Source organism: Echiichthys vipera (assembly GCF_963691815.1).
Source record: "Echiichthys vipera genome assembly, chromosome: 1".
Taxonomy (NCBI): domain Eukaryota; kingdom Metazoa; phylum Chordata; class Actinopteri; order Perciformes; family Trachinidae; genus Echiichthys; species Echiichthys vipera.
This window is the reverse complement of record NC_139826.1, coordinates 31846460-31862793: the sequence shown is the minus strand read 5'-3', so window position 1 is coordinate 31862793 and position 16334 is coordinate 31846460. Positions and strand designations below refer to the sequence as shown.

Here is a 16334-nt window from a genome sequence, read left to right as displayed (position 1 = left end):
TAAAACTTGATTTCTCTCCAGGCTGTGTTAGACTACTGAACTGGCTCATAAACAAATCAGCTCTATGATGAAGGAACACTGACAAATTCTGTTACATCAGAATCATTTTTTTGAAAAATAAAATTGAGTTAAAAATAAAAGACATGCCATGAAGAAAGCAGCACTTACAGAATAAATTGGTTTTGTCTCATTTTCATCCCTGTATCAGGTTGTTAAGGGGAATATTTCATGTGCATCTGCAGGGGGCAGTGTGACGAGACTGTGCGGCAGCAAGGACTAAATGAGATTTGGACCATGACATTATCTAAATAGGGAACATTTCAATTTAATAATTTAGGGACAAATGGATTACAGGAGAAAGCAGAAAGAAAACAAGATTCCACAGTATCAGATTTGGATCGAGTTTAATTTAATAACAAAATTTCTTCCTGAATAACTTACGAGTTTCTCGTTATCTGTATATTAGATTGTGTGTATAAAAATACTGCTCCGTCTGCCCTGCAGCATCAGAATCTCTTCATCTGTCTGCGCTCTTGTCTTCTCTGCTTCTTCTCATTCACTTCCTCTGGTGCCGACGGGCTTTCTGCCATAAACCAGGGGCCCAGGAAGTTCACCCACAGCAGGTGGAGGGCTCGGGCCGGAGCCTGACACACACACACACACACACACAAAGACACACAGAAGACAAGATCAAATTATGGGACATGAGGGAAGCAGAAGAGGAAAGGAATAAGGCAGAAAAGTAAAAGCTATCTCTTAGGATTCATCGGGGAAACAAAGAAGAGAGATCTTCTTACCAGCAGCCAAAGATACCAGAAATAAGAGGAGATTGTGCTGAGGACTTGGACTATGGCTGTGAGCAGGATGACGTCCTTCAGGTGCCTAAAAACAGAACACACACAATAAATTATCACCAAAAAAACACAGGTTTCTGAGCTTTGTGCTCATCAGCAAAGGTGTAGGTTTAGTTTTTGACAGTGGGCACAAAATGAACAATATGGCTGGTATTTACTCACATAAGGGCTGGGAGATATATTGTTAAAATGATGTAAAAATCTGTTTTTATATAACATTTCTATCACAATGGCAATAAAAAAAACTGCCTTATAATAACATCATTTGGACAACGCTTTATGCTCTCATCCTTATACGTTTTCTTCATTTTGCACTATAGTTCTCAATAAATGAGAAAATACTCAGTACTCAACATTGGTCATGTGTTTGATTTACACAGTAGTGTAAAAAATATGTGGTTATTTCATATAGACTATTTATTCATTGAATTATGAGAAAGCATATACCGTGATATAAATCATTATGGAGATATGAAATTACTTACCGGGATACAAGAGTCAGGCCATACTGCCCAGCCCTAACTCACAAACTTTTATATTAAGCAAGATAATAATATATTATAACCAAAATGGTCTTTGTGTCTTCTATAAGCCCAACAGAAAACATAGTAATGTGTCCAGCCCTTCTACATAATTAATGCACAAACTCCGAAGTTTCTTTGAGAGAAAAGTGAGGCTAATAAACTCTGTTGGTTTCTCTGATACTAAAAACAAATACATATATTTATCCATCAAACATCTATTGCTGTCTCAGGATCACTGTCTTTCACTGCCTTTGTGCTAGTTTGTATTCTATATTTAAATTGAACACTGACATCTTTACACAAAGCTATAAATTCTGTCACTCACGCAGTTGAGGAGGGCGAGCAGTGTTTTCAGCCCTGAGTAAAGCTTTGTTTATGCTTGCGTGAGACATCCCGGCGTATTGTCGTTATTAACGTTACTGTCGCTTACCTCCAAGTTGAAATTAGAGTCAGCCTCTCGATGTAACGGACTGGACAGCCACCCTCATCATCACAGCTTTGACAAAGTGATCTTGTGTTTTTTTCCACACTTGCTTCAAATGCTTCTTCTTTTCCCAGTGTTGTGGCTATCTCCGTTACCGCGTTTTTAAGGCAATTTGACTTTCTCTGTGGTCTCTACGTGAAGAGTCGCACAGATGTTTGTACAGGTCAGACTTTCCTCGAAGGCGTCCATTTTGAAATGAAAAGCTAGTTACAGAAATTCAGAGATGCACGACCAACCGCTGCGGGAACTTTTAGAGACTTCTCATTCGACAAAAAGGGTGTGATGATCTACTTTTTACGTGTGCAAACCCTCACACCAGGGACACTACGGCTAGCATAAACCTAGTCGCTTAACGTCTGCAAAGCATTCTGTTATGTGACTACTATGCTGCACCAATCAGAGGGTTCAGACGTCCACATTGTTTCACACAGTCACTTTTGTTTTCACAGTGTATGTTGACTAAATATGGAGTTTCTCTTATTACTTACTCAGCCATTCCCTGCTCCATGTTTAAGTCTATTCCTCCGTCCAGCAGACTTCCATCCTCAGCAAACACTGGCTTGGCCATCGCAGACATGGAGCGGTAACTCCCCACATAAACTGCTAGTGCGAACCCAAGCAGCAGCTACGAGAGGCACGCAAGGTGTTAGGGGCCAGGAAGGGAGTGGTAAACTGCATCTGTGTTATATTGAGATTAATCTTGATTAAACACACTCACCCATGTCGAAAATGTAGACGAACTGTAGAAAACCAACAGATTTACAGCAGCATATATCGCCTGCGGAGAAAGAGCAGAGTTTACTTGAAATGGGGTCGGACAATATTATAGAACAGAGCTGTATTTGTAAATTTGTAAATCCATCAACAGACAATTAATCAGCAGCTATTTTGATGATTGATTAGTAATTTCAGTTATTTTTCACTGTTTTTTTCAACATTACGTAGACTAAAGACAAACACTCAGCAGATTAACCAGTTATGTAAAATCTATCAAAAATTTTTTAAATACGATTTTGACCAAATTATCTTTAATATCTCTGCAAATGTTTAGACCACTGCAGGACTGTATTATTACCAGCTGCAACATCGACGCTGGTGTTGTTTTCACCTTGTGAGTCTACATAATGTCCACATAATGTGGTCCTGGAGACACCTACTGTAGCAGGAACTACCACAGAGGCAGTTTTGAGTATTTTTGCCAGGTGGTCTCTGAGATAGCACCGTAAATGTTACAGGTGTGTAGCAGAGATCAAAATGAATGCCCAGTTCGAAAATGGGTGTGATCCGAGCAAGTGTGACGAAAGGATGGGGGTAGAAAGCAGGCACTTTACGCCCCTGGCTCGATGTGGTATCGCAAGATAGTCTCTAGTGGTAAGTAGTGTTCATTTTGGATTCAGAGGGTTTTTTGGCATCAATATGAAGAAGCACCTTCATTTCTTTTAGGTATTTAATTCACTGAAATAGCCAAAAAAATAGTCAATCCATTCACAATTAAATTTCCAGATAATTTATTATATATGTACTGCAAAAGAGGACTTTCTTTTTCTCTACCACTAATTCATAACAATCTTTGTAACTGATATCAAAAACTCCTAAAACACACTGTAGGGTCTGGTTGGATCTGGCATCAGAAAGTGAAAGATGATCTGCAGCTAGTATGAGATTCAAACAACTTTCAGAACGGTATTTTGACAAAGAAGAAAGAGAAAAGAAAAGCGCTGTGGTTCTTACGTTAGCTCCGAGGATGACTCTGGTGTAGAACTTCAGCGTCGCCTCGTTCTCCTCGTAGATCTGCTTCTTTCCCTTTGTGCCAACTTTCCCTTTGGGCTGTTCCGCAAAACACAAAGAGCAGATTCAGCATCAATGGACATTCATTGCACTGTTTCTGCTCAAAGACGAGGATTGAAACCTCATTAAATCTGCAAACCTGTATAATTGTTACTTTTGTGTCCTCACATTTTAGGATTTATTAATATACGGCTTACAGCTAACCAGAAATAAAGCACAAGGAGGCATTCACATAAGCTTGGAAATCAAATTAAATGAGTTAAGAAGTTGTTTCTCCCTTGCCCTTATCCGCTTTCAGACATAAATCGACTCAACCACCACATAAACTCTTCACAGCTAATTCCCTTCAAATCGGGACCTGAATCCACTCTGGAAATGTTTGGTATGATCTTTGTTGAGTGGTCATTTTTGTTTTTCCTTTAAAGACGTTTTGCTTTGGTTTCCTGAATTAAAACAGCAATGAAAGCAACATTTAAAGCTCTAGAAGATAGAGATAGACTTCCTTCATTGTCAGTACAACGCGATTTATTACCAAAACTGACGTGCATTCACACATCTAAAAAATCTCATTAAAACTATTCATTTTTCCGTGATTAAAACAGTAGTTTGGTCAGTTTTCACAGCATGATTAAACCTATTTAAGGCCTGGTACTAAAAAACTTTCTAGTCTGCATGTTTAGGTCCTATCTCCATGACAACACTGAGGGGGGTGAATTTGTTTTGTACCAGGCTAGTTTTTATTTTATTGGAGGTTAAAGTTTATGAATAATTGTGGGCGTGCTTCTTGAGTGACAGCTAGCCTCTGGCCCTCACTTCTCCTTGCAGATATACGTCAGCCAGATGGACGTATCTCCCTCCCCCCAACGTCACATACATGCCCTTTTTTGGTAAGAGGAAATGAGGCAGAGTCAAAGTCTGACAAGATGGCGACTCCCGTAAGCGAGGACGTTCGGATTAAGTTGAGAGAACGGAACTCGATGGGTATGCGACGTCAATTGATTGTACAGTCTATGGGTAAAAGCTGTTTTTGAGTCCCTCTCTTGTATCACAAAATGAATTGAATATGTTTTTATACGATTTGATTTCCCAAATATATTTAAAAAATCATGAAAACAGGACTATTTTATTTACAACTTTTAGGTCAGTGCATATTTATTATGCTTCTTTTTCTGTGCTGTGTGTTTCTTGTACATGTTTGGACGCCCTTGCAAAGTTGTACAGAGTTAAATACATTGTGCAATTTTTTATTTTGTTATTATGGGGCGGCAGTCGCTGAGTTCATAGGGAATTGGCATGAGAATGACGCCCACGTACAGACCATAGACTGTATAATGATAATAATGCTAATGACTTGGTACAGACCAAGTATGGAGGTGGACTAGTAGCTTGAGAACGTATAAACGCTCCTCCTGGGCTCTACCGAGGTGCCCTTGTGCAAGCTATGAGAAGGGTATCAAACCCCCAACCTCTCAAGGCGCTTTCCACCTTGTCCTGACAGCTCTCCATTTAATGCATATGTACAGGTCCTGTTTGCATGTGTGTGTATTTTGGTTCTGGGTGTGTAGCATGTATAAAAACAGTGAAAGAAACAGAGGATTAATAAAGTAACTCAAGTCTTCTTCTTCTTCTAACTCGTGAGAATTTCAGTAAAATGACATGGGAGGCTGCATAACATCACATCTGCATGGATATGCCCTGGAAGTCACTTTGTGCACCATTTTTAACTTATTTCATTCTGTTTGGTGGTTAAAACTGATATATATATCACATTTTGTGTTTATTATGGCCTGTTTTTAAGCTCGTTTTTAAGCTTATCTTGCAGCCTGCTGTGGTCTCACTGTGTCTGAGCCACTTTGCACAGCAGCACCAGCTTTAATAAACATGATAATAACCAGTTTAAGCAGAAGGGAAGGAGCCAGTTGTTGCAGCTGCATGCGTGTTTCTCTCACCGCCATTCGCTCTGTGACCCGCTGCTGTTCGGTGCCTGCCGCTGACCTGTGACCCGCCGCCGCTTCTCTCCGTTATTGGTGTTATTGCTGCATCAAAAGGAGAAACGCACAAGTCTCCCCGCGGCGAGATTTCGTTTTAACACATCAGCATTTGCTGCTTCTGATGGGGGTCAACATATCCGGCGCATGGAAATGTCGTCATCCTCGTGGTGTGGTGGCGAAAGCGGCTCGTGAAAACTTGTGGCAGGGCACCATCTGCTGATCATTCAAAAAAACAAAAAGGTTACATTTTAATAATATGTATTTATAAGTATTGTATATATTTAAATAAATTAAATAATTATAAAGAAACAAGTATAACCATCTAGTAAGGATGCCCCCTGGGTGCCTCCCTAGGGAGGTGTTCCAGGCACGTCCAGCTGGGAGGAGGCCTCAGGGAAGACCCAGGACCAGGTGTAGATATTATATCTCCATGCTGGCCTGGGAACGCCTCGGGATCCCCCAGTTAGAGCTGGTTAATGTGGCCCGGGAAAGGGAAGTTTGGGGTCCCCTGCTAAAGCTGCTGCCATGCGACCTGACCCCGGATAAGAGGCTGAAGATGAGATGATGAAGTATAACCTTTTGCCACATGGCATCAGAATATATCAATATGTTTTTTTTGGATTACTGTGTGTGAGTTAATACACAATTGTGAAATTGTTGTCACATGCACAGCTCGACCAACCTCTGCCATTTAGACTTGCAACTCCTTCAACGTCACCATGGGCCTACTTATTGTTATAGTAATATATATGTTTATATAGGTGCTATATCAAATTGTATATTGTTGTCATACTATATATATTGTTCTATCTATCTGCTTTCCTGCTGCAGCAATGTCAATTTCTCTCACATACACACAAACACACACACACACATCCGAAAATGATACATATTTGTGTCTCAGAACAAGTTGTTTTTCTTTCCTCTCCCGTGAATCATCTTATGATTCAATTTAAGTAGGAACATTATTACTTACACTGTTGTAAATGATGAAGAAAAACACCTGAATGCTAACCCTCAAACACAGGGCAAGTGCACACACACGCACATCACTTGTTGTCCTTGTTTTTGTCATTATGTGTGTGTTGTATTTGATGTTCTGTATTCTAACGTGTGTGTATTGTTTTTAACTTTGTCTGTGTAACTTTTAATAAAGGACTAACCAAGGACAGGGGTTGCACATTAGTTTCGACTAGAAACCTGTATGCATGGCATCTATTTTATATTTCATATGAAACAATGCACAATGTATTTGTCCCTGCTCAATAAACGTCTAACTAACCAAGATTTCCCATTTCGAGAGCACCCTGTTCAGTTTTTCGCGATGCTATTTCGACCCTTCTCGGCCACCGTAGCCTGAACAGCAGTAATAACAACATTACAGGCTGCGTGTCTGAGTGAAACTCTTATCTGCGTATCGATTAGCGAGCCCCTGTCCCCCCATAGCTTTTCTAATGAGAGCACAGTAAGGAGGCGAACCTCACGCTTGAACTGACGGTGTTTTATGCTTCAACATGGAGTATCTACTCGAGGTGAAACTAGGCGCTTTGGTCGGTTTGCTGCTCCTAACTCTTCTTTTTGGGTTCATTCCTGCTCGAGTCAAATGGTTCAGAGACACAAACGGGACAGGTAAGTAAACGTGTTTCCTTGGTTTGGATGATTTGTTGCTTTATTGCACCGATGCCGAATTAAAAAGGGGATGTCGCTGACCCATTTGCAGGTTTTACCCCTGCTCTACGGTGTGTAACCATCTGCAGGGAAACTATCCAACCTTAAATTGGCAGAAGTTTAAATGAAGGTTGGTTTAACGGTATCAACTGAGATTAGGGGCGCGCGAATCACATGTTTCAGCTGATAGTGTTGCTAAGGTAATTAACTGCTGTTTATTTGATCAACTGTGGCTTTGAAACCATTAACGCAGTGATAACAGAGGGGTTAATACTATTAATAATACACCCATTATTATTATGGAGGAATAAACATGACGGAAGTCTCATTAGATAAATAAATGCAGAAACAAATGTATAAATCAATACAGGAATAAATAAATACAGAAATACATAAATGCTGAAATAAATGAATAAATAAATAAATACAGGAATAAATAAATAAATAAATAAGTAAAGGAATAAATGCATAAATAAATTAATTAATAAATAATTGTATAAATAAATAAATACAGGAATAAATAAATACAGAAATGAATGAATAAATAAATGTATAAAGAAATAAACACAGGAATAAATAAATACAGAAATGAATTAGTAATTAAATGTTTAAATAAATAAATACAGGAATATATAAATCAGTACAGAAATAAATGCATAAATAAATGTATACATAAATATACAGGAATACATAAATCAATACAGAAATAAATGCACAAATGAATAAATAAATAAAATAAATAAATGCACAAATAAAAGATTAACACTTATTTATACATTTTGGTCTACCAACATTTATTTATTTCTGTATTTCTGTGTTCATATGTTAATAAGGTAGGAGGTCCCATTTATTTATGCATGTATTTGTTCACTCATTTATTTCAGCCTTTATTTATTTCTGCATTTATTTATTCCTGTATTTATTTATTTATTTATTTCTGCATTTATTTATTCCTGTATTTATTTATGCATTTATTTCTCACTCTATTTATTTATGTATTCATTTATTTCTCTATTGATGCATTTATTTATTTTATTCCTGTGTACATTTATTTCTTTGTGTATTTATTTATTTAAGACTTAAGTCATGTTTAGTCCTCCATAATCATGAAGGTCAGTCATACCATTGTTGAACCCTCCTCTCACCCTGGAGTCACCTGACAGAGATGGAGCCTGAAGCCCGAAGGCTTCTTGGCACATGGTCACATTTAATGCAGTGAACAGGAGGCAGAACAGGGCTGTATAGATGTTGACCATAAAAGGCGTTCTTACATGGAAGTGAAAGTATCATTTCCCTTCATTACATCCGCATGTGTTTTTAGTGCTTAGTCAGTTGGACTTGTGCTTTCATTATAATGAGTGCGTCACATGATGTTCAACAGTTATTCTAACTTTGGAGAAATGTTTGTGATTTCATCCATATCTGTCTGTCATATGGGTCATAATAAACTAATATTTCTTTAGTTGTTTGGTCATTTTTAACCTTTTTTCATGCTGAATTAACTTATTTACACAAAACGTGTGAGCACACCGATGAAAACACAAGATTGAAAGTGGTGCTTTGGCGTGCTTCTTTGTGGTCGGCACTTTTACACATTTGTCGATTAAATCAACAAAATAGTATTCGATTTCTTTAAGACTCTTGATTCACTCAAAGATTTTCTTAACACATAACTGAGGCTAAAATTAGACAATGTGCTTTGTTTACTCTGCACAAACAGGCATTCAGTCTGTAGATTATACATACCGTTGTGTGTAAGTTCATGTTGAAACACAAGAGATGTTTTGTTTTTCCTTTTGCAGAAACCCACCGGACAGTTCTGAGTCTGATCAGCTGTTTTGCTGGCGGGGTTTTCCTGGCAGCATGTTTGCTCGACATCATTCCAGATTATATGTCAGATATCAACGCTCAGAAGATAGAGGTACGTCCGAGTAACAAACTTTGGGGTCTGAATTAGTTTAGTTTATTTTCAGATAGTTTATTTCGAATATGTGAAAAAACAAAATGATCATACATTAATGGGCAGTCATAAAGAAAAGGGAAAAAAACAGAGAGATAAATAAATGTAGAATAACAAAGTAAACTGAATAATATCAATTCTGTTGACATATCAGAAAAGAAGTGGGAAGAAGTATAAACTTATTTTATTTCACCCCTTTTTAATAAATATTACTGAAATAACACTTACTGAAATATTTTGCCTTCTGTCTATATAGTAATAATAACAATAATAATAACTTCCATTTGTCATTCTTCAATTATCCTTGTTCTATATCTAATAAAGCATAATTCTATTACAAAGATATTTATCTTAAATGAATAAAGCCTGACATATAGTATAATACACACTTTGGCTACAACTAACAGGTATTCTTCTTCTAAATCCATTGGTCAATATTTGTTTTTCTATTTGTTTTTTATAAAACGTCAGAAATAAAAAATGCACATCTCAGTTTCACAGAAAGAAATTCACCTCTCAGATTGTTTCTTTTGTCCAACACGTACTCCAATGTTCACTTCACAATGATAGAAAATAGAAAAACGCAGCAAATTCTCACATTTGAGAAGCTGGAACCAGACATGCTGTTGCTCTGGGAGTGTGGTCCAGATCTACTCTATACGGAAAGCGTTTTGAGATAACTGATGATTTTACACTTTTAAAAAACTGAATTGAAAAGAGTATTTTCTGGTGTTGTTGCTTCATAATTTACAATTAAACAATTGTCCACATTTCGGCCAATCAACTAAATCATACACACAATTTAGAGATCATATCTGTCCATGTAGGGCTGAGTAATATGGAGAAACAATATTTTTGACCAAATACCTCTACCGATATTGATTGGTGCTTTAATGGCTATAATGACTAAGTGGGTATTAATAGGAAGATTATAACAGTTCAGAAAATTACATCATTTACTGTAATGCAGCCTTTAAAACCAGGAAAAGACGACACGTATGTCATATTATTGAGATATTCTCTTAAAGAAAAAAACATTGTTCAGCCACATTTATTCTTAAAGAAATGAAAAGAATGAAGAATACAATTAAGTAAAAACGTGTATTCTTCAAGAATGAAACGGCTGTTCCAGTTGCTTTTGATGTAGCTCTTTAAGACATCCTATCCTGGATGACTGAAGGTCTTTATCGCCGTACTGTACTGCAATCCGTTTACAATCTGTGCTTCCTAATTCTTGATAGTATCAGACTGAACCTGCAAACTGAATAATCTCTCTCTGTTGTTCTCAAACAGACCAGTTTCCCCCTTCCAGAGTTCATCCTGGCTGCCGGCTTCTTCATGGTCCTCATACTGGAGAGGATTGTCCTGAATTGCCGGGAGATGGGAGGTGCTCAGGAGGAGAGAGCGCCCCTTATACCGGAAAACAGGAATGGGCACGGGCACGGACATGGACATGGAACAAGCCCGGATCTGGAGAGCAGCGGCCACCATGTCCATGTTGACTTTCAGGCTCACTCCCCCTTTCGCTCCTTCATGCTCTTCCTCTCTCTCTCGCTCCACTCTGTTTTTGAGGGTCTTGCTATCGGCCTGCAGACCACGGACTCGAAGGTAAGAAGACACATAGTACTTCACACCGATGTTAAAGGGGCTTTTTTTCAAGTATTTTAAAACCAGAAATGTTGACATCAGTGTTTGGTAGCTTGCAGTAGCTTTGTTGGTGCATTGCAGCTATGGATGGCTATCATAACACGTTTATTGATACTATTCTGCGTAATTTGGTCCAAAAAATTAGGAGACATGAAATGATTCAACAGTCATTTCATTCTTTTTTCATTTCTTTTTTGCAGAAATAACAAGCAAAATTGTTTCCTTTACATATAATGAATGAGGAGCAAGTGCTACAAATGTCCAGTGTAACAACTAAAAACATTAACTAATGATCTCTCGTTGTCAGGACAGCTCACCCTATGTTCAGCTGAACAAAATTTGCTTGTCATTGAAATGAGAATAACTTTGGTGCTAACCCTCTTCACTTTAATCAGCACAGCAGGTGAAACTTAGCTTGGCTGTTGAGCATTTGTAGCGTTTATTCACCGACAAACAAACTATACACACTCTGCACTGCTCGTTCACGTTACTGCTAACTTCATTCTCGCCATTTTTCTCTAATAAAAATCCCTGTTTGAATGAATTAATGTTAGATAAATGCCAATAGCAGCACTGTTTGTCCAGCTTATTGATATTTCGATACCTATAAAGTACCGGTTCTTGATACCATCAATAATTGCTGCATAGCTTACCGTGTAACCGCCACCTGTAGAGTCCCGGAGTAATGTGACACCATTGATTGGACTCGGTTTTGCGTCACCTGTGAACATACATCCTCAACAAAACAGGAACCCACTCATACTTAAACAGCTCCACAGCACTACTTAACTAGTGGTCTAAAAATTCACAGGGATCCTGTAAATCTGCTCTGAGTTCCAGAGAATGAGCTGCATTCGTTTATTTCTCCACTATGTTTTTACATTTTTGTAGTTACCTCAGTGCTTCTTCAGGCTATATTACATTTCATGGTCTTAACAAAACATTTGTTTGATAAAAGTGGTGCACGAAAGAGGTCGGGGTCATATTTACAGCTCTGAGCCAGAAGAAAGCAGTGTTTCAGTTTATAGCTTCAGGACGCTTTGACAGGAAAGGAATTTCCTTGTCATGAGAGTCAGCTCTGCGCTTCCTGGTCATAAGACAGCCTAAGCAGTCAGAGCTTTCTATCAATGTTCCCTCAGGACTTTTTAACTACATGTAATTGTGTGTTATGCATCTGTTCAGCTGGAAATTTACTTCTCTATTTAGAGAAATAAACTTTAGACAGTTAATTCATAGATGTATTTTGAAATAAAACAGATTCATACAAATATTTATCTAATTAGATAAATCCCTTTTTAATTAAGGTCTAATTTTCAAGGTAGACCCAAGTAAATAATAGAAGTCAAAAATCAAAAGTCTTCTTCTTTAACCACTACAATTCAAATCCGGCCTTTATGTACAAAACCGTCCACATTTACAGTTGTTGTTGTTTATATAGAAGCTGTTAAAAGAAGTAGAAATAACCATTAAACCTCTTTGCTTTCTCCAGGTGTTAGAGATCTGCATCGCTATACTCGTCCACAAGAGCATCATCGTGTTCAGCCTGTCGGTGAAGCTCGTCCAGAGCGCAGTTCGTCCATTGTGGGTGGCTGCTTACATCGGCGTGTTCGCCCTGATGTCGCCAATAGGGATCGCCATCGGCATCAGTGTGATGGAGGCTCGGCTAGAGGCTGGAGCGCTGATCCAGGCCATCCTGGAGGGGCTCGCTGCAGGGACCTTTATTTACATCACCTTCCTAGAGATCCTGCCACATGAGCTCAACTCCCCCGGAAAGCAGCTTCTCAAGGTGCTCTTCATCCTGCTGGGCTTCGCAACCATGGCATCGCTGACGTTTCTGGGCTGAAAGTGAGACCTGTCGTCACACAAACTTGACTTGACAGAGAGACAAACTGTCTTCATGCGTAAAGAAGAAGTAGGTATACTGTGGGGTTTTTAATGTCAAAGGGAGCATGACAACAGATGCTTGTGTTTTATTACTTTCAATATACAAAAGACGATTGCTGTATATACTGTATAATGCAGTTTTTAGAAGATTTTATGTAGAGAGGAACCAGTTACTGCAATGATAAGTTTACCGAGAGAAGCACAGGCCTTGTTTTGAAACATTCACTGGAACTGCAAACAAAACCGGAGCCGCTGACCTTTGACACGACTGGAAACCACTGGAAACAAAGGGGAACGTTGTATGTAAATGTGACCCCGAAATTAATTCAATCATGTCATTATATAAGTACTTTCAGATGTTAACCAGACACCACATCCACACTGGTATTGTTTACGTGCATGCGTGCATGTTGCCATGTGAGATCATGGCAACATGTGATGACGGCAACATGTGTTCATGGCAACATGTGGTCCTGGAGACACCTACTGTACCGGGAACTACCACAGAGGAGGTTTTGAGTATATTTCCAGGTCTGCAGTTAGATTTTGCCACTGTGATATCACACAACCGTGTAAGATACACAACACTTTACAGGTGTGTAGTTAAGATCAAAATGAAGGCGGAGTTCAAAGATGGGTGGGGTCAGAGCAAGGGCGCCAGAAGTAGACAGGTTAGATGGAAGGGAAGAGGCTATTGCCCCACCACTTCACGCCCTTGTCCCTATTTCAGGTAGCAGCTGCTGTGATCCCATCGCAAGATAGTCTCTATCTAATGTTTACATTTTATTTTGAAACTAATACAAACGGGAAGGTTCTTTCCAAAAAACACTGCTTGTGCCTTTTGTTGAAGTTTTTCATACGGTATGTTCTTTTACTACACGCTCAGCTGAATGTTTGGCGTTTGTAACTTATTGGTGTTTCCTCTGACCCAAGTTTATTTGGTAAATACTGCCATTTTAGTGCAATGCTTTTAGCTATAGTTCCCAGAATTAGGTTGCTTTTACTTCATCATTAAAATGATGAAGTAAAAGCAACCCATTAAAAACTAGAATATCAACATTTCAATCATTTGTCCAGTAAAACAGTGTAATTGTAAACTGACTTCCTGATGCTTTAAGAAGTTGTGGACCAAAAAAGAAGAGTGGAAATGATGAGAAAATATGGGGGGTTTCTTTTTATACTGTTTGCACTTTTTTAAAAGAAAGAATCAGTGATTCTCTCCAAAAATTAGGCTAAAATGTAATTGGCTTTTTACAACCCACTATATTAACATGCTGATCCCTATTATTTACATCCTTTCGACCTTTGTCCCAGTTTAGTCCACTCTTTTTCACAACTTTGCAGCTTTATTAAATCATTTTCTCTATGTAGAGTGCTTGAAGTTCTCTATTTTGATTGTGGACCAATCAAGAAGCTATTAATATCAGCTCAAAGAAAAGGGCAAGAAAGATTTTTATTTCTGTCAACATATCAAACAAGCAGGACTCCACAGTGTAGCACATTGGGTGCATTAATTCAGTCTTAAACTACAGTAACTAAGTTTAGAAAACAAAGCAAGTGTAAATTGAAGAGGACGTTTCAAACACAGTATAGAACGCAGTTAAAAAGCTCCAGTTCATCTGTGCTTTCAGCCTGCTTTCACTCCAAGTCAACATGTATGTGATTGTGGTTGTAAACTGTTTAGTCACAAGTCTGGTCACATTGTTTCCTCGTCTGAACAAATAGAAGGAAGTTGGAACGTGTGAGTTGGTTTTCATGAGAAACTTGTACTTGGAAAAAAAAGTCATCTTAATGCCAACTGAAGTGTGTCATGTTTCATATTTTGTGCAGATGTGCAAATCATCACTGTGTTTTCCATTTACAGTCATGTGAGCAAGACTAATGAAACACCAGAATACCAATTTGTGCATTGAAATGTGTAAAAAAAAAAACTGTGTGTTTGTACGGTACAAAAACCTTAACTGCAACTTTTTCAAGCAGTGCTTCATATATCTACATATATTATTTTGTGCCTTATTGTTAATCTCATGAGATAGATGACTTTGTTGTCTGTTGTGTAAACTTGATCAGAGAAATAAGATAAAGGAGGAATTTTCTGTCGACTTGTTTGTTGCTTGAACTTCATGTAAACAATCTTTACACACGTCTTCGGTTTACTCAGATAACTCTTTCACGGGTAATATTCACATATTTAAAATACTGTATTTTAACTTGTTTCATGTTGTATGATAAATACATTTTATATTGACAGGTGTCTAAACAATATTAGGACAAATCATTTGAATACAAAAAGTACATGTTTAAAAAAAAGAAAATACTTTGACTCTCTTAATCACAAGTTAATGGTGTCCCAAAATAGCACAGGTAACTGCACTTAAGTGTAGTCGAGTACCTGTTATATATAGTATGTTAAGTGTAATATTAGCAGGTCAGAAAAAAAGGATAGCGTGTCATTGGGGATCAAATGTAATGTGTTTCTCCTTTGTGTGTTGGTACCAGTGAGCCTGATTGTTGGTATAGTAAACCATTTAAATCATAGTTTCTCCCCCTCTTGAGTGTAACCCAAAGAAAGCTTGAATTAAATAAATGACCGTACTAACTGCCACTGAATGTTTCTCATGAGGGCTTGTCGGGGACTTGATGCCATGTGTGTTAATGTGGCAGCAGGAGCCATTAGGTGGGAGTGTTGGTCCTCAGTTTGCCTCCTGTAATAAGGGCAGAATTTCACACAGGCAATAACAGAGTATTTGTTTTCAGAACATATTAAAGTGATGCATTTTTTGAATTACTAGTAAGACCATTTAAGAAGGTATTATAACTTTTAAAGACCCTTTTTTTAATTTTTCATTTTCACAGGAGACATTTTAACATGTCACATAAGGAGAAGCAGAGGTGTAAATGATGAACATGCCATGGCTTACTGGTTCACCTGGAGCCAACATTAATGTAATGTAATTAGTAACACCTGTGCTTACTCCACAAAGACCATGCCAATAGATATATGTATTAAGAAAAGTTTATTGCATATTGAGGATGGAGGAGAGCCAAAATTATGTGGGAGGGATGAGGGGACAAATCAGAGTCGTGGACAAAGGGAATGTGATGATGAGCAGCTGTAGCTTAGTGGGAGAGTGTGTCGTCCTCCATTCGAGGGATTGGCGGTTTGATCCCCACCTCCCCCGGTCCACATGTCAAAGTGTCCTTGGGCAAGACAGAAACAGACCAGCCGCTAGCACATCCTCATGACTCTGTATCAGGAGGCAATCTAATGGTTTCTTTGTCTTTAAGTTATCTGTCTTTGTGGACATCTGCAACATAAGCAAAAGTAAGCACCATCTGACTGAATCCCGAATCTGAATCCCTTGCATTTCTCAACACCTGTGCCTCAGTGTTATTTAAAGCACTCCGGGGCTCTGCACCTAACATCAGCCACTGGCTATTTGCTGTGTGTGTGTGTGTGGGGGGGGGGGGGGGGGGGGGTTGACTTTTTAAGCTCAGTAACCATGACCAATGAGCTATGCACAGACAAAGTAG

General features: G+C 38.4%; 2 protein-coding genes across 2 annotated transcripts; one reads left to right on the top strand and one right to left on the bottom strand.

Annotated features, from left to right (window-relative positions):
• On the bottom strand, positions 1-5769 carry tmem208 (transmembrane protein 208). The gene is made up of 6 exons (XM_083914411.1): positions 5600-5769; positions 3594-3689; positions 2581-2640; positions 2351-2487; positions 798-882; positions 1-644 (listed from the first exon to the last, which is right to left on the bottom strand). Exons 1-6 carry the CDS (start codon positions 5603-5605, stop codon positions 507-509), a joined length of 522 nt encoding a protein of 173 aa, XP_083770537.1. The 5' UTR covers positions 5606-5769; the 3' UTR covers positions 1-506.
• A 1264-nt stretch (positions 5770-7033) lies between these two features.
• Positions 7034-14900, top strand: slc39a1 (solute carrier family 39 member 1). The gene is made up of 4 exons (XM_083919106.1): positions 7034-7270; positions 9112-9230; positions 10563-10877; positions 12406-14900. Exons 1-4 carry the CDS (start codon positions 7156-7158, stop codon positions 12757-12759), a joined length of 903 nt encoding a protein of 300 aa, XP_083775232.1. The 5' UTR covers positions 7034-7155; the 3' UTR covers positions 12760-14900.
• Positions 14901-16334: the final 1434 nt, after the last annotated feature.

What these genes read in the sequence shown, in the direction of transcription:
- slc39a1 (XM_083919106.1), top strand. Translation starts at nt 7,156, where the DNA reads ATGGAGTATCTACTCGAGGTGAAACTAGGCGCTTTGGTCGGTTTGCTG. An exon ending in CAGAGACACAAACGGGACAG is followed by an intron (nt 7,271 to 9,111) that starts GTAAGTAAACGT and finishes TTCCTTTTGCAG; the next exon opens with AAACCCACCGGACAGTTCTG. An exon ending in TCAACGCTCAGAAGATAGAG is followed by an intron (nt 9,231 to 10,562) that starts GTACGTCCGAGT and finishes GTTCTCAAACAG; the next exon opens with ACCAGTTTCCCCCTTCCAGA.
- tmem208 (XM_083914411.1), bottom strand. An exon ending in GAGTCATCCTCGGAGCTAAC is followed by an intron (nt 2,641 to 3,593) that starts GTAAGAACCACA and finishes CTTTCTCCGCAG; the next exon opens with GCGATATATGCTGCTGTAAA. An exon ending in TCTGGTATCTTTGGCTGCTG is followed by an intron (nt 645 to 797) that starts GTAAGAAGATCT and finishes TGTGTGTGTCAG; the next exon opens with GCTCCGGCCCGAGCCCTCCA.